Source organism: Xyrauchen texanus, chromosome 41, assembly GCF_025860055.1.
Source record: "Xyrauchen texanus isolate HMW12.3.18 chromosome 41, RBS_HiC_50CHRs, whole genome shotgun sequence".
NCBI classification, from domain to species: Eukaryota; Metazoa; Chordata; class Actinopteri; order Cypriniformes; family Catostomidae; genus Xyrauchen; species Xyrauchen texanus.
In genome coordinates this window covers 16,533,331-16,551,687 of record NC_068316.1, presented here as the reverse complement: position 1 = coordinate 16,551,687, position 18,357 = coordinate 16,533,331, and the positions used below count along the sequence as shown (strand labels likewise).

Here is an 18,357-nt window from a genome sequence, read left to right as displayed (position 1 = left end):
TTGTTTATGTGATTAATTGCAATTAATTAGATTAATTGGCACACCATGTAATTAATTTGATTCGATTGACAGCCCTAGTTAAAATGAGTGCTATTTGAATTAAAGCGTTAATGCATGTAACTAATTTAAAAAGTATAATGCGTTCATTTTTCTTAATCGCGATTAACGCATTTACCGTTAATACAGCAAAAACAAGCATAAATACTTGTTAAGAGTTTTAACGGTGTTGACAAAACAGGCAGAGACGAAGGTGATGAAGTTGAGATGAACCCAAGGACCAGAATCCCTAACTATAAATGTGAGTGCAACAAAAACAAGAAACCATGGACCTAACAAAATATGACAAAACTAGACTTGACACGACATGAAATAACTATGACTAAGACTATGGCTAGACTGGACTGGAACAAAACAACAAGGTTACAAGCACGCTGGCTAGTCTAAACTTTGGCAAAAACAACAAGGTTACATGTACAATACCTGACAATCGACAAAGGCATACATGAGGGTTTAAATACACAAGACATGGGTAACAAAGGCCAATGACAAACTAGAACTGAATCAAAGTAATCAAACAATGAACCAATGAAAACCAGACACATAAACATGGAGGGAAAACAGGACATATGAACATAACTGGGGAACAGGAACTTTAACAAGAAATTAAAAAAAAAAAAGTACACAAACAAAAGTCAACTGAGATTATATCACAGGAGTGTGGAACCATTGTTTCCGCTTGGAGTTATTACACTGACACACTTCACAACACCCACAAAAAAGTGCTTCTACCACTTCGCAGTATACCGGCTGTTTCATATTGTGGAAGATGAGAATTTAAGAGATTTAATGCCCATTGCAATGAAAATGCAACCTATGGGGAGACTAGTTCTTTAAATCAGTCAAACTCCCACTTCGACCTTGGCAAACATTTATTGTTACTTGAATTGGTGCTATTTTAGTGCATTTCTATCTTCATACTGTGGAAGGCTTTGTTTGGAAAATATTAATAAAGATTATAATGTTACATATTGTTTTTTTTTCTTTACTAAAATGGAATTACATTTTGACAGGAAATTAAGTATATATTGTGTCATATTTCAGCATTTTCAAAAAAATGCAATTAATCACAATTATAAATGTTTAGATGTTAAAATATTTTCCTCATATCCCAGCTTAATATGCAAAGATAACTTAGTAATTTGTAGGTTTATTTTCCTGAAAAATGATAACACTTTGGCTCTATTTTTTTAACATCCCAATCAGTCAAATAAAGCAAGATTGGCTTAACTAATGGCAGAGAGTTCAGGGTGGGACTAAGTGTTCATCATTAGTGGTGCAGATAATTGCACATTTCAGCTTTAAACATGACAAGAGTATCCATTTTAAAATAAGTAGTTGAGCCTTGATGCCGTTTGAGTGGTGTATTTTCTGTAGGGTTAAAACACTCTAGGTTTTAATATTAAAATGGATGAAGGGGTGATGGAAACCGGGCGGTCTGAACTATAATGGGCTTTGCATGTTAGCATACCAAACTCTATCCAAAGATCCTAACTCAAATCTCACTAGAGCCAGGCTAGTTGAAACAACACTACTGTACCTTGAGTTGATTATAGTACTGTAGTACACAGGTTTGTACTACAGTTCTTGTTCATATTTACAGAAATTATCACCAAAATATTTTGCTTACACAAATCCCTCTCTACTCTCAGTTTTCAAGAGTTTTAAAGAACAGAGCCTGGCCCACGTTCAAGCAGGCGAAGACAAAGGTTTCCCCTATACACAGCAGTGACTTCTGTCCTACCAACTGTCACATTAACGTAATGGAGGTGTCATACCCCAAGACCACCACTTCTCTTGGAAGTGCCTTCGGAGTCCAGCTGGACAACAGGAAAAACACCCTGGAGAAAGGGGGACGCAATTTAGAACAGGGTGAGTTAAGATAACGTTCTTCATTTCCGAAGAACTTTATTTTCTTTGACACCACATATACAGTAATAAATAAAACAAATATATACAAAATTATAATTGATTCCGATTGATCAATCACAGCATACCGTGGTCAAATATTTATTTTGCGATAATGATGTGCTGAGTACATTATTTTGTACATAATTGTAAACTATATAATACAATTATTGTATAATGTGTGTCTCCATCTGATCTGGCTGGTTTGTGTACAGGTAAGCTGAATCCCATGGTTTATGTTCAGCATAGTATTACCAGCATGGCTGCCCCATCAGGGCACAGTCTAAGCAGGGCAGAAGGTCACGGTCTGAGTTTCCTGCTACGGGAAGATGATCTGTTCATCCTGGACACCTACCACAAACTTCTTACCAAACTCACCACTGTCGTCAATGAGATGGAGTGCTACGCCGCACAGATTCATGAGTGAGTCTGACATATTTATTTGATATTTGCAGATCCTGTGTGACTTAATAAAATCTTTGTGTTTCATCATGAGATCATAATACCATTTTTATATGATAAATGTTTCTTGCTGATCTGACATCTTATCATCAGGGATGCAGTTTTAGACAAGCGCAACATCTGTCTACACAATCAGACTTTAAACTGCCAGAAATGCAAGCCCTAAAGTGAATACTATCTTATTAAAGCAGTGTGACTGATCTGCGTGTTATTGCCCTTTACTTCAAGATGACTCGACAATTAAAAAATTTTACACAAAAGAACTTGGAAAAAAAATATTTATCTTGGTTTAGAAGAGAGATTTTTCACTGTGGTTAATCTGTTTATTTATTTTTATCTTTTCATTGGCTGCTTGGATATTAAACAAATTCATTAACGTCTAGGTTACGGATGTAACCTCTGATCCCTGATGGAGGGAACGAGACGTTGTGTCGAAGAAGCGACACCAGGAGTCTCTCTTGAGAGCCTTTCGCGTCTCTGATCTATGAGAAAAGGCCAATGAGAAATTGGCAGATAGAATTTGCATGTCCCACCCCGGACATATGGGTATAAAGGGAGGGAAATGTGTCTGTTTCATTCAGGATTTTTCCGAGGATCCGACAATGAGGTTCGGCCACAACAGTGGCTCGGTTAAGCGACGTGGCCGGGAGGACACAACGTCTCGTTCTCTTCATCAGGGAATGGAGTAACCTAGATGTTCCCCGCCTGTCGCTCACTTCGACGTTGTGTCTATGGGTCCAATTTAAATCACGCCAATGGCTGAGCCGTGTACATTTACTTCTGACACAGGAGCGGGCAGGTATTTTACGTGCCAAAGCGACCGGCTGTGTCAGACTGCACGTACCCTTCCCCAACGCCCCATAAAGTCGTCAAAGCCTTCTGGTTTTTACCCCTGACAGGGGGGAACAAGGCGAAGTGCCAAGCATGGGAGCAGGCCGCGTAAGCCGCGCCTTTTCTTTCTCTATGTTTCTCGCATAGAGTTAAAGCGGCTGGGGCCATATTAAAGCTATCATACGCATCGGGGAAGGTGATCTTTCCCAGTTCCTATTCTTTTGGGAAAGGGCGCTAGGTGCAAGTGGTCCACCCGGTCAGTTTGTCAGCGTGTACCGAGTTCTACCGGCTCGGACCTGAGAAAACACGGGACGAAACTGACTCAACCCTGATATTGTAAAATCTCGCAAAGGTATTGGGTGTTGCCCAACCCGCTGCTCTGCATATGTCTGCTAGGGAGGTGCCCCTGGCCAGTGCCCATGAGGACGCAACACTTCTTGTTGAGTGTGCTCGGACCCATAAGGGGGGCACGGCCTGGGCATGTTAGGCCAACGTAATGGCTTCCACTACCCAGTGGGAAAGACTCTGTTTGGAGACAGCGTTCCCTTTCCGCTGTCCACCAAAGCAGACAAAGAGCTGCTCAGAACATCTAAAGCTCTGCGTGCGGTCCAAGTAGATACGCAAAGCACGTACCGGACACGGCAACGAAGGGGCTGGGCCTGCCTCCTCCCAGGGCAGCGCTTGCAGGTTCACTACCTGGTCCCTGAAGGGAGTGGTAGGAACCTTGGGCACATAGCCCGGTCGCAGTCTTAGGATCACATGAGTGTCTGCCAGACCGAACTCCAGACAGGTGTCTCTGACAGAGAGCGCTTGCAGGTCCTAGATGCCGGACACAAGTTAAGTGTTTTTGCGTGAGATTTTGAACGGTTGAAAACTCGCAAGTCCAAGATCGGTCGTAAGCCGCCGCCTTTATTGGGTACGATGAAGTAAGGGCTGTGGAAACCCTTCTTCATCTTGGTTGGAGGGACAGGCTCTATCGCGTGACCTTCATGGCCCTGGGGGCGAGGTCGGTCACTGAGCGCACTTCCTGCAGGATGCTGCAAGATGCTGTTTTATCGAGCCCGGACGGAAGTCAACGAGCGTGCCGGGGGCCGGGTGGTTCACGGGGGCATACCCGGCGAAACCGAGCCCGCTGCCATCCCCAAATCGCCTCCATTGCCAGCAGGGTTGTATTCAATCCCGTGGGAAGTAGGAGCGACGCGGGGGCGGCTGGAGTGGCGTTCTAATTTAGGAAGGAAAGCCACGACTGCAACATTGCCATGGTAATATTCTCACAGTGAGAACATGAGCCATCCACAAACGCTGCCTCAGTGTGATCACTGCCCAGACACACGAGGCAGTGCCTGTGGCCGTCAGCAGCAGAGAGCACTCTACCGCATCCAGGAGCTACACAGGGGCGGAAAGGCATCTTTATAAAGACTTGTCCTGAAAAGGACGTTCAACGCCGATGTGTATTTGCTCTGTTAAAGAAAATAACTCTTTTAGAGAAATAACTATTTTAACTCAAGAGAGACCCCTAGTGTCGCTTCTTCGACACAACGTCGAAGTGAGCGACAGACGGGGAACTAAATGTTTATCTTGATGGGTAATAACAGTGGATTCTTAATTGCTATGTTATGACCGGTTTTGGCACAAAAAACCTTAACTAACATTATTAGTAGGGAAAAAAACTAATAAAAAAAATTATAATAAAAAATGTGTGAACCCTTTAAGCACTTTCTTTGAATTTCTTTGCAGTTTTTTGCTCAGTTTCACATTTAATGCTTCTCTGGTGAACATTTAAATGTTTTGGCTTGATGACTAATAATATTAAACATGTAAAGGTTAGTCACACACATTAATTGATTTGCAACTATTTTAAACCCTTCCTTGACTGCAAATAATTGACCTTTGAAATCAATCAGATCATGTAAGAAATCACGCAAGTGTTTGTAGACGTGACAACTTAGAACAGCATTAGTCTTCATGGGAAGGTATTATCCCAGCAATCATGTAATCTTTGTGCATTTCTCATGATCTAGCATCTGGAATCTATATTAAATTTCTAATAACAGTTATTTCTCTAACGTCTGTCAGCTTGTGTTTATGTGTGGGAGAAACACTTAAACATAAAGGGGATGGGTTACTTCCTGTCTGAGTTGAGCTGTTGATAGCTTAATTTTCTGGAAGCACTTTAACACCTCAAAGGAAATAGGACATTCTTAAGGCAAAAATGCAAATTGCCACAAGAGCACAGAACTCAAACTGCTCTCTGTAAATGTCACTCTCACTGAGCAATTTGGCATGTGGCACAACTGACAAACAAAACCACCCGTAATAAAGGAAAATCACAAATGAGAATTCTTTAATTCCTCAATTGTTTCTCTGTAGGAAATAAGCAACTTTGTGGCAGGGTATGTTTACAACTGCCAGCATTTATCACCAATAATATGTAAGAATTTATATGCAAATTAGTTTAAGAATCTTGGCTGCATTCAACCACCATCATATGAAGGATAAATGAAAATGATCAGATTATAAATCTGAATAAGAATTCTCCACCATTAAATATGTAATACAACAGGCTCACAAACCTGCTCACAATTTATATATGAGGAGGTTTAGCTCAAGGGAATTATGATTAATATTGGGAATATCGAAAGAATTAAGTTGTATGTCTGATCACTCGGCAATGCTGAGTTGTTATGACACATCTGTTATCTCTATAGAGTAATACTATTCTCATGGCCAGCGAAAATAACATCAGAAATATGTTGAAATATTTTTCGAGCACAGAGCATAGACCTCTAAGAATCAATTATTTATCAAAATATACCGTCAAATCCTCTTTGAATACAAACAAGACTTTGTTTTCTAATCTACAACATCAACTAACTAACACACGTAGACAATAATGAAACAGGTTGGTGAGTGAGCTGTGACAGAATGTGAATGTAAATGATCTGTAACAGGGAACATTTTATTTTATGGGGTCTATAGTCCATGCCCTGAATTTATTATACTTCAATTTGCAATCGGGTTACCCGAAGTATTTACATAAAACACCAGCACTTTCTAGCAAAAGTGCTGGAGATTGCTTTGGTTCTTTGGCTGGGTCAGTAGAAAGTTCTAGTTCTTCACCATCAATGTTTTTGATGCTGGACGGTTCGGTGCTGGAATGTTCAGGCGGGGCTTTGAAGCGAGACCTCCTGCAAGGGAGAGAATTCTTGAGGAGCTGTTTTTTTTTTTTAAAACACTTTGTGTTTTATCACACCCCGAAGAGGCTCTAAGCCAATCAGTTCCTGCTTGTTCTTGGGGCATTTTCCCTTCAGTTTTGTCTTCAGCAAGTGAAATGCATGCTCAATCGAATTCAGGTCAGGTTATTGACTTGGCCATTGCATAACATTCCACTTCTTTCCTTTAAAAAACTCTTTGGTTGCCTTCGCAGTATGCTTCGGGTCATTGCCCATCTGTACTGTGAAGTGCCGTCCAATAAGTTCTGAAGCATTTGGCTGAATATGAGCAGATAATATTGCCCGAAACACTTCAGAATTCATCCTGCTGCTTTTGTCAGCAGTCACATCATCAATAAATGCAAGAGAACCAGTTCCATTGGCAGCCATACATCCCACGCCATGACACTACCACCACCATGTTTCAGTGATAAGGTGGTATGCTAAGGCTTTTTTAGATGTTGTTTGACAAACTCTAATCTGGCCTTCCTGTTTTTGAGGCTCACCAATTGTTTACATCTTGTGGTGAACCCTCTGTATTCACTCTGGTGAAGTCTTCTCTTGATTGTTGTCTTTGACACACATACACCTACCTCCTGGAGAGTGTTCTTGATCTGGCCAACTGTTGTGAAGGGTGTTTTCTTCACCAGGGAAAGAATTCTTCGGTCATCCACCACAGTTGTTTTCCGTGGTCTTCCGGGTCTTTTGGTGTTGCTGAGCTCACCGGTGCGTTCTTTCTTTTTAAGAATGTTCCAAACAGTTGATTTGGCCACACCTAATGTTTTTGCTATCTCTCTGATGGGTTTGTTTTGATTTTTCAGCCTAATGATGGCTTGCTTCACTGATAGTGACAGCTCTTTGGATCTCATATTGAGAGTTGACAGCAACATATTCCAAATGCAAATAGCACACTTGAAATGAACTCTGGACCTTTTATCTGCTCCTTTTAAATGGGATAATGAGGGAATAACACACACCTGGCCATGGAACAGCTGAGCAGCCAATTGTCCCATTACTTTTGGTCCCTTAAAAAGTGGAAGGCACATATACAAACTGTTGTAATTCCTACACCGTTCACCTGATTTGGATGTAAATACCCTCAAATTAAAGCTGAAAGTCTGCAGTTAAAGCACATCTTGTTCGTTTCATTTCAAATCCATTGTGTTGGTGTATAGAGCCAAAAAGATTAGAATTGTGTCCAGTTGTGCCCAATATTTATGGACCTGACTGTATGTATAAGCACTGCAAAAATGCATGTGCAAAAATAAATTTTTGTGCCTTTGGAGCTGATAGAAAACACTAGTTCCCCGTCTGTCGCTCTCTTCGACGTTGTGTCGGAGAAGCGACACTAGGGGTCTCTCTTGAGCACAGAATATACCACTGATTTATGAAAAAAGGCCAATGAGAAGTTGGCAGCTAGTATTTGCATACCCCGCCCCCGGACATACGGGTATAAAGGCGAGGAAATACTAGAGTTCATTCAGAAAATTTCTTCGCAGCCGATGGTTATGCATGCTGTTCGCGTGCGATCACACCAGTTCCAGTATTCCTGTGATGCTCTGCATGCTGTTGGATTGACGGCGCATTATAGCGGTGATTCTCCTCCTTTGCACGGCAGTGCAATTGCCCCTGGGCGCTTCGACAGTGCAGAAACCAAACTCTAAGAGAGTTATTTAAAAGTGATTTCCTCTAAAAGGTGGTAAAAGAGCAATACACAGCGGCGTTGATGCGTCTTTATAAAGATGCCCTTCCGCCCCTGTGTAGTTCCTGGATGCGGTAGAGTGCTCTCCGCTTCAGACGGCCACAGGCTCAAGTCCCGAGACAAGCATGGAGCCACGGCACGCACCGTGTGACAATCAGCCCCGCCTGCCGCCAAACACTCAAACCCTGGACAGACCTCTGCTTTCTACGGGAGGCTTCACCCCCAGTCGTTCCAGCTGATTTGGGAACGATTCGGCAAGGCCCAAGTAGATCTGTTTGCCTCCCGAGAAACCTCCCATTGCCCGCTCTGGTATGCCCGAACAGAGGCTCCCCTCGGGGCAGACGCACTGTCACACAGCTGATAAACTTACACTATTACACTCAGATCTATTATTATCTAAAGTAGTTAAGGCTTAAGCAATAGATGAGTGATAAATTAAGCAATGGGAAGAAAATAATTTTTTAATCGATTCAACTTAATTTGCATTTAAGTCAATTGTTGCTTGAGAAACAGTATTTTGTAAGATGAGGTAATGTAGAGAGAGAACATTTTAAGAAAATGCATAAGAGGGAGAGACAATTTTATTTTTTTTTTTATTTTGAGAAGTTAAAGGGTTAAATCACTTCAAGATTCGAACCTGGAGCGAATTATCCCACCCAGCTGTTGGTGATTGCAATGTTGGCGTGTTGGGGATAAAGCCGCAACGAGAGCTGCAGTCGGTAGAGGCTGCGGGAGGTAGAGAGATGTAATGAAGCTGAGTGAAGCTGAAAAGTACCTTGTAAATGTCTGTTTATTTGGAACTGAAAAGCACCCTGTTAGTGTTTTCGTGCTGCTAAAAAGCAGTGGTGTTGAATGTCTTAATTACACTGATAAGTGCTGACAATAAAGTGTCATATGTTGGATGTTTGACTAGCTCCCGCCTCCTTCAGTGTGTCCACTCCTTACATTCTTCTAAGATTAATCTATATTTATGCAGCAGGTTTACTGTGGTTTTACTGTTAAAGTAACAATGTAATTTGATCAGAGCAGATTTTTGTGTCAGTTTCTGGTTACACAGCAGGGTCTATCCACTGACAGTATACCGATTTACTGCAAATCTCTGACAATTATGTCATGAACATGGACAATTATGCGCATTGTAACACAAGTTATTTTCAAATTCGCTCAGCGAGCAGGCACAAAAATGCAAACATTACTACTCCAATAATTTAACCACAGACAGTTGAGATAGACTAGTTGAATGCATTGGAACATCGCAATATCATCAATTTAGCTGTATAATAAGACAATTTAGGAAGAGGTAGAGGAACATCGCTCATCGTTTTACCCTTACTGCACTGCGAGAAGATATCTTCATCCTTGCAGGGGGAAATTTTAAGCTCCTTTCGTGGAGTTTTTACTTTAACTGGAACTTTATTCCATAAATTGTGTCTGGGTTTGTTTCATTAGAGAGTTAAATTCTAATCCTGTGCTCTTTTCATGAGCTCTGAAGGCAGCATTAGACCTTTCACTCATAACATGGAGGCAAATACGAGCCCTTGCTTTTTCGTTGTCATAACAACAAGCCAGAGCACAATACCAACGTCACAGATGCGACACTTTAGACTAGTTTTATGTGTTTCTGATCTGATCTAGATTCAAAGAAAAGAATGCCTGTGTGTATAAAAAGACAAGCGACACATTTAGATTCTGCACGCATCCAGTTATGGCATGTGTCTCATCTAGAATTTCAGAAAAGATCAGATTAGCCAAGATACCAAATGTCTCCAATCAAAAGTGAGAGAAACTAATATTTCAAATTCAATTCAATGGTCTTCAAATTCATTTAATACCTTTTTGAACTCTTATTGTATGTCAATAATTGTTTCTTTTGTGTGTACTTTTTATTCATCCATAAGAACTGTAGGAGAAATATCTTAAAAAGTAGTTGATATTGCAATTAACTGTATATAAAACATAACAGAGAACTCTGAGACAGAGAGCTATGAAAGAGCAACCTCTGAGCGATGAAGTTTACCTCTTGGTACATTATATACACTTCCAATTCTATTCATACCACCTTTAATTAAATAAAGCATCCATTATCGGCAACAGACTCTGAATTTGCATCATTAGATAGACATCACATAGTCAGATCATTGGTGAATATGATGGCAATTACAGCTTGTCTTGATCTGTTGTTAAGGTTGCAATTTTTCGCTGCTGCTGCCATATGCTCGTCACTGCCAACTGCTGGCTGAAGGTCTGCGAGTGTGCTTATTGGCAGGGCTTTCCTTGATCTGGTGGGGAGATAATGACCTTCCTCACAGCCCTGGGTAGGAGAGAGTGCTGTAATGGCTGCCTGGAGGAGGTTGTCAAACAGCCATCCCTATCATTCGGCAATAATGGGGCAAATAGCAGCGGAGTAGCTCAACGGAGCCACCACATAAGCCTCTGTGTCTGCTCTGGATTAACAAGAGCATTGATCTCTGCTGTTGGAGTGGCTGACGATAACAGAGCTAAGATCTGAAGAGGCCTACTGTATATCAGAGGACTTTTGTGTTATTTTAGTTCCTCTCTCTTTCCTCGCTGTGTCTCTTTTCTCTCTTTCAAAATAGGAGTAGAGTCAACAACTTGAATTTCAATGGATTGACAAACTTTATATATTGCCGAAGCAATTACAGGCTGATCTCATGAAAATTACGTGACTGGCAACATTTTTGCAAAATGGTATGACGTGGTTTACAACGCATATCATGGCTTTTACATTGTAAAATTTTCACTTTGTGGTCCTAAATGTGATTGACATTTTATCCCATACTGATGAGGTCAATGTTCTATCAAATTTTAAATGAACAGTACCTACCTCCCTACCCTAAACCTTAAACCTAAACCTAACCGATAGCATAATGAAAAGAAAATGTGACATAAAAATGCATTTGTTGAAGCAAACATGTCATTTTGATGTGCCGCTATGACACTTTTGGCTTGGTGTTAACTCGTGCTCATCGGGATTCATACACTAGTCCTTTACGTTGCATGTGCAACTCTCTATCAGTTCAGGTACCATGAAACTTGATAGCATTTGTCTTGCACTATATTAAAAGTGCTTTGATCTCATAAGATAGCATTGTGTGAGAAACAGGGCAAAAAGTGAGTGTTTATGAACTAATATTCTAATATATTTTACTTGTGAATTGTGTAAAAGTGAATAAAAGTAATTGTTGTAGCTCCTCTAGTGTTCATTTCAACAGGAAAATGCCACAATACATACAATGAGCCACATAAAAATAATTTTGTAAAAATGTAGGTAGAGTAAATACACATTACATTCCCAGATAGACCTACAGAGAGCATACAACACATACATCACGGTCCGGAGCAGTGCAGGTGACAAACAGAGCATGGGATGCATTACATATTTACACTAACAAATTCTTATGAATGGAATCTTATGTCTTCATTTATATCAACTTTGCTTGACATTTAATGGAATATGTAATAGGACTCAGATGGGGCAATAATCAGTGAAGAACCTCCAAATTAAATTGTACTTGACTCAGGCCAACCCACTTGCGCCTAAACTTAGCACATGTTTGCATGAAAATATAAAAACTTCATGGCCATGCCCACCAGCTTTGCTCATATGATGTATCGCATAGCGTTGCACTTAAGGCATAGCACTCTTTACATTAACATTTATGCATTTGACAGACGCTTTTATCCAAAGGGACTTACAGTGCACTTATTACAGGGACAATTCCCCCGGAGCAACCTGGAGTTAAGTGCCTTGCTCAAGGACACAATGGTGGTGGCTGTGGGGCTTGAACCAACAACCTTCTGATTACCAGTTTACCAGTACTGTGGTTTAGACCACTACACCACCACTCTTAAAATAGGGCCCACCTTGTCAAGTAGGGCTGGGCTATTAATCAAATTTAATTTACAATTACAATTTTGGCTTTCAATGATTATGAAAACAAGATAATCGAGATAAAACAATTATTGTGCAGCATTCCATTTGATGAATGGAACACCCCGGAGTTATATCTTTAAAGCATCATTTACGTTCATATAATAAGGAATTGGGGTATGAAAATTATCTCAGAAACTGGCATTTCTCTGTGCCTTCAGCGGCGCACCTATGAGTTGCATGAAGTGAGTGGGAAGTGATTGAATCTTCTCCTGGCTGATGCACATTCTGGCGAGGGGACGCTCGTCACTCGCTGCGTTTGCTGCAGTTATATTATAACGTTATGGCTTGTAGATGGGACGAATGGGTGATGATGGGTGAATCATAATATTTGTGTCACATTCACTGTGTGTATCTTATCATGAAGAAAATGGGTGATACACAGCTCTATTAAGAAGAGAAAGTCTGTTTTTTTAGTTAAATCAAATCGATGTGAACATAAAGGTGAGAGAGTGTAGTTTTAGCCCATTATACACTGAAACAAAATCTGTCTTTTTTTTTTGGCTTTTCCAAAAATAATATCTAAATCTCTTTTAAAACAATGTACATTTAATTTAGGAGCTATACTGTAGAAGAATAAAATTGTTATTGTAGAATATTGAATACAATATTTAATCAGGGCTCGACACTAACGCTTGTCCGCTTGTCCGGGACAAGTGGATTTTTGAAGGGGCAAGTGAAAGAGAATTTTATTAAATTTATCTTGTCAAATTTCAAATGTCAGTCTCTTTTGTATTTGAAAAGTGAAACAAGTGTGATTTGACCAGTGATGTCAGAACTTCATTATAGTTGAAAGTGCAGTGTCATCTGTATGATGTTAGCTGAATGTAAAGCGCAGCTGAAGAGCCTCATGTGTCACAAGAAATCTTTCATACATAAAGAACTGTAGGCAAAGAGACCTATGGATTGGAACCAAGATCCTCCCCTGCAGAGCTTCATCATTGCTCCCTTCCTCCACCTCTTCTTACTTTGATGCTCGGTGTGCCCCTTGAGGCCCCACGCTGTGCACAATTCCTTAATAATTCCCAGCCAATAGTAGTGCTGGGTGCTCTTTTCCATGTCAGGGAGAGGGACAATGTTCTAAAACCGCAGAGCTGGAGAACAAGGGCATTTCTAGCAGCCTCTGGCCTTCTCAAAAGGGAGGCGTCATTGGAAATTGTCCTAAATTTCTTACTTATTGGTTTGGGTCAGAATTATGATTTTTTTTTTTTTGGTTTCGTTTATTGTTAGGATGAGAATTAATGTAAGGGTTTGCATTTATAACGGCAACATATTCCACAAAAATATGTTTATAGTGTCCCATCTCATCATAAGAATCTAAAGGGGGTTGTCTGAAACTCAAACAAGGCTTGACTTGTTTGTGCATTCATGTGTGGTGAGACCTGGTCACAATCCCAGACCCAGTGAATTATTGAAAATATAGCTTAAATGACCCCATGTCTCAGAATATGTTGCACATAAGCCAGTTCCAAACACATAGCCTCGTTAAAAGTTTTCTTTGCTGTGTCCGGAAAGGGAACCAATTTATGATTGTTAATACAGCTATATATGCAAGCAGGGCATGGCCGAGCGGCATCTGGCCAGAGTGAGGCCAGGGAGATAAGTGGTGAACGAGTTCCACCTGTTGCCACACTGGTCGCGCGTTCCAGTGAGGAGCAGCGGGAGTATTTGAGGAGAGGAGAAAGCAGCAGAAGGGGAGAGAGAGACAAACGGAGCAGACTGTGCGTAGTGTTGAGCTGAAAAGCCAACAGGGTGTATGCGCAGTGTTGAGCTGAAAAGAAAATCTGTATGATGTTACAATGAAAAGTGTTGTCATCAAAAGTTGCGTTGGATGTTTGCCCTGCTCCTACTTCCTCCTTAAGAGAGAGAACGTGAATCTGCCATAGCATGTTTTGAATTTATTAATATTTTGAGGACCTCCAACTTCCTTGAGTTGTTGAGGAAGCTAAACAAAAACCGGTTCTGTTTTTTTTTGGTTCTCCCTATTCTCACACGCTCAACTTAAGCCACACATCTTGATGACATTAGAGCTCTGTGCCCAGCCGTTCATCCTGTAACATGTCTTTCATGGAGTGTAAACTTTACTATGCTAGACATGTAACATTTAAAAAGTGGCAGCATGATAGGGTGATAATGTGAGGTGTCTTTTCCACTGTTCATCTGAATCAACGTCTATTTCTGGAGCTACACTCACTGAGAACTTTGTTAGGAAGACTTGTACACCTACATATTTATGTGATTATCTAATCAGCCAATTGTTTGGCAGAATCAGTGCAGTGCATAAAATCATACAGATATGGGTCAGGAATTTCAGTTAATATTCACATCAACCATCAGAATGTGGAAAAATGTGATCTCAGTGATTTCGACCATGGCATGATTGTTTGTGCCAGACGGGCTGGTCTGATTATTTCTGTAACTGCTGATCTCCTGTGATTTTCACGCACAACAGCATCTGTTGTGACAGAATGGTAACAAAAACAAAAAATATTTTGCAGACAGAAATGCCTTTTTGATAAGAGAGGGCAATGGAGAATGGCCAGATTGGTTTGAGCTGACAGAAAGACTAAGTTGATTCTGACTCTGTAGTGTGTTTATTTTGCAGCAATTTCAGTAATTAAGATTTGATTAGTTTTATGTGTTCAAATTTTATACATGTTTAAATAGCCTAATTCAATTTTAATACATTTTGCAAAATTTTTAAATATTTTGTTAAAGGTTGGTCTGTTACCATCACTGTCATATTACACATTATCAGATTTTCTTCTACTTAAATTGTATGCCCTTATAGTCAGAGAAAGATATGTCAAGACAGAACATTGAGTTAATTTAAAGGATTTTTTTGTCAAAAGACAAAATTTATGAAAAAAAAAAAACACTAATTGGAGCTTGCCTTTTTGAGAATTGTTTTTTGTATGCACAATTTGAGTCAGATGGTCAGTAAAGTGTCTATGGGCAGCCCATGGCTGTGCACTTACAAGTTAAGGCTAATTTGTGATTAACCCCTCTCTAATTCTCCCTGTCTCTATATACAATGATAAGCAAAACATTATGACCACCTGCCTAATATGCTGTTGGTCCTCTGTGTGCTGCAAAACAGTGCAGACCCGCCGAGGCATGGACTTTACAAGACCCCTGAAGGCATCCTGTGTTATCTAGCACCAAGACATTAACAGCTGGACCCAGGGTTTCCCAGCAGAACATTGCTCAGAGCATCACATTCCCTCTACTGACTTGTCTTCCCACAGTGCATCCTGGTGCCATTATTTCCCCAGGTAAACGTCGCACACGTACATGACCGTCCATGTGATGTAAAAGAAAATGTGACTCATCGGACCAGGTGACCTTCTTCCACTGCTCCAAGGTCCAGTTTTGATGCTTGAGTGCCCATTCTAGGCACTTTCGATGGTGGACAGGGGTCATCATGGGCACTCTGAGCGGTCTGTGTCCCATACGCAGCAGGATGCGATGCACTGTGTGTTGTGGCATATTCCTCCCATAACCATCATAAAATGTTTTTGGTTCGGACCAGATGGGATAGACTTCATTGCCCTCACGTATTGATGTGTTTTGGGCACCCAACACCCTGTCAACGGTTTGTGGTTTGTCCCTCCTCGGACCACTGACTGGGAGCACCCCACAAGCCTTGCTGTTTCAGATATGCTCTGATCCGGTCATCTGGCGATAACACTTTGGCCCTTATCAAAGTCAATCAGGTCTTTACTCCTGCCCATTTCTCCTGCATTCAACATGATGACTACAAGAACTGATTGTTCACATTACCAGACCCTGACATGTAGTCTTGTTAGGAGATGATCAACCTTATTCAAGTCACCTGTAAATCGTCATTATGTTTTGGCTCATCAGTGGATCTCTCTTTTTTCTTTTACAGTTTGCTCTCATCCATCACACATCCCATTGGCTCAGAAGGGAAGAGCTACATCTCAGCTGAGAGTGAGAGCGAGAGAAGTGAAAGCAAGAAAGTGTGTTTCAACGTGACTGGAGACGAGCAGGAGGACTCGGGTCACGACACCATCAGCAACCGGGACTCCAACAGGTATCTGAGGATCTAATACTCATATAACCCTGCTGAAAAGACCAACTTAGACCATTGTGAATTTCCATGCTGTTCCAGGCTGGTTTATGATGATTGCCATTCCAAATGTATACAGTATTTCACTTGAAGTTCAGTGAAAGCACATTGGACTTATATTGAACCCGGAATATTCCTTTAATAGTCTATTTATATTTAACAGTATTAAATAATATTAAGGTTTTCATTCAAATAATATAAAAACTTTTATATTTTTACACATTCAGATTTTTTTCCAGCAGTCCTCTCAAACTCTCACAGCAGATGTGCTTCTTCTTGCTGTGTAAATGTTTTTAAAATCTTAATAATTTTTACATTGATACCTTGTGCTATGTAAATATGTTCTAATTCTTCATAGATAATAATGATCTTCTGTGCTGTGTGAATGTGTTAAAATATCTCTTCAGCGGAGAAGTAAATCTCGCTGACTTAATCATGAGAAGTAAAGTGCGCTTACTTTCTCCATTTTTCCCACAATTGGCTGTTCGTGCCCATAACATATTCTTTTCTTTTTAGTAGGGTAAACAACATCCTTCAGTTAAGGAGTGTTTATGATCCAATTGTAACAGATCTCACAAAATAATTTCTCAAGAATTTGCTGTGATGTTAACAGACGTTTTGTGTTTCAAACCTCATTAAAACTCTGTCAAATTACTTAGGAATTCTGTCTGATGTGGGTTGTGGCTTTAGCACCATTAAGGTCCTGTTGGGTACTGATAGTCGGATCGTTTGTTAGTAACACATGAATGTTTGGCTGATTGCTTTCAGTGATTGTAACAGCAACAGGAACTCAATAGCTTCCTTCACAAGCGTCTGCAGCAGTCACTGCAGCTCCTACATACACAGTGACGAGATGGACTCAGGTAACACAATCAGACATAATCCTACACACAGCTGCCACCACAACACCATTGCTAGATATCGCCTCTGATTAATGCTTCAAAACACGATATCTTTAATCAGTTTTGGCAAGAGCATGAATATGGCTTTAAAATAAATTCTTCTTATCTCTTTGCACTGTACATCAAGCACACATTTTCCACTTAGTTAGACACACAATACTTGATAATACACAGTCCCTTCCAAACTGATGGACATTTGATGCTAACTACTGAACAGATGGAGGAAGAGGGGAGAGGCTTGTTCATTGCTATAACTGCATCTATGTTAAATCATCTAATGAATACCACTTCACCCTTTCTCTCTCCACACACACACACACACACACACACACAGGAGACGAGATGGCAGCCAGCGTGTGGATATTTCACGACAAACAGAAGAAGCTGCATGGTTTCCTGGAGCATCTGTTTAGTCAGGTGGGTGTGTTTGCCATAAGATCCAACGATCTCATATATCCACATGCATGCAATATAAAACATTTCTTTCCAATATTTGTGGATTTTGTATTTCTAAATTTTGAACCATTAATAATTTTTTTGCAATCACAATTTTTTTTTATAGTATCACATTTAGTACAAATATTCCATGTAATCTCTCAATTAATATAATTAGAGTGGAATGCGAACAGTGTTGTTTTAAACATAATAGTTTAAGATGGAGAATGTTACACTTCTGTCACTTAAATTCTATTTTTGATTTAATTCTATTTTATTTTGATTGATAAATGATATCCAGTAGACAAAAGCAGAATTAAATAGGAAAAGAGTAAGCAATATTATTAAATAATCCACATGGTGGTTTGATTTGTGTTGTTATCTATTTCCCGCCTACTCTAAAGAAGCCTTAGCATGACCTTTGACACCTTACAAAAGCAGGCTGAATTCCCTCACACAACTGACCACTGCTGTGGTCTTTTTGCCCAGAGAGCAGTGTGTTCTGTCTCCAGACTGTTTAATGAGGATATCTCAATCACCAGTAAACTGGAGAATGTGCAGCTCACTGCATCCTCTTAAGACTGCTGTTTAGTTTGTAGCATGCAGGTTTCCGGTGGTGCAACACTCCCAGTTCACATGGAGCAAAAGTGTTTTCAGGCGTTCAATGGGTTTTGTTTGGGCAGACTGCTTCCCTAGTTAATCTAAGGGCCTGCACCAAAGGGACTGGTTTGAAACTTGGCTGCCTTGAATAGAGCACACAGAAAGACTGTAGATGTTTTGTCCAGATTTGTTGGCTGTAGTCT

General features: G+C 40.4%; 1 protein-coding gene across 2 annotated transcripts in view; it reads left to right on the top strand.

Moving 5' to 3' along the window:
* The window catches only part of LOC127634272 (phosphatidylinositol 3,4,5-trisphosphate-dependent Rac exchanger 2 protein-like), a 212,030-nt gene that overhangs the window by 124,557 nt on the left and 69,116 nt on the right, over positions 1–18,357 (top strand). For both annotated transcript variants that reach the window (XM_052113748.1, XM_052113747.1), the window contains exons 24-28: positions 1,710–1,929; positions 2,181–2,388; positions 16,017–16,181; positions 16,986–17,080; positions 17,454–17,536. In XM_052113748.1, the coding sequence (XP_051969708.1) occupies positions 1,710–1,929; positions 2,181–2,388; positions 16,017–16,181; positions 16,986–17,080; positions 17,454–17,536 (771 nt within the window). The remainder of the gene's footprint in view (positions 1–1,709; positions 1,930–2,180; positions 2,389–16,016; positions 16,182–16,985; positions 17,081–17,453; positions 17,537–18,357) is intronic.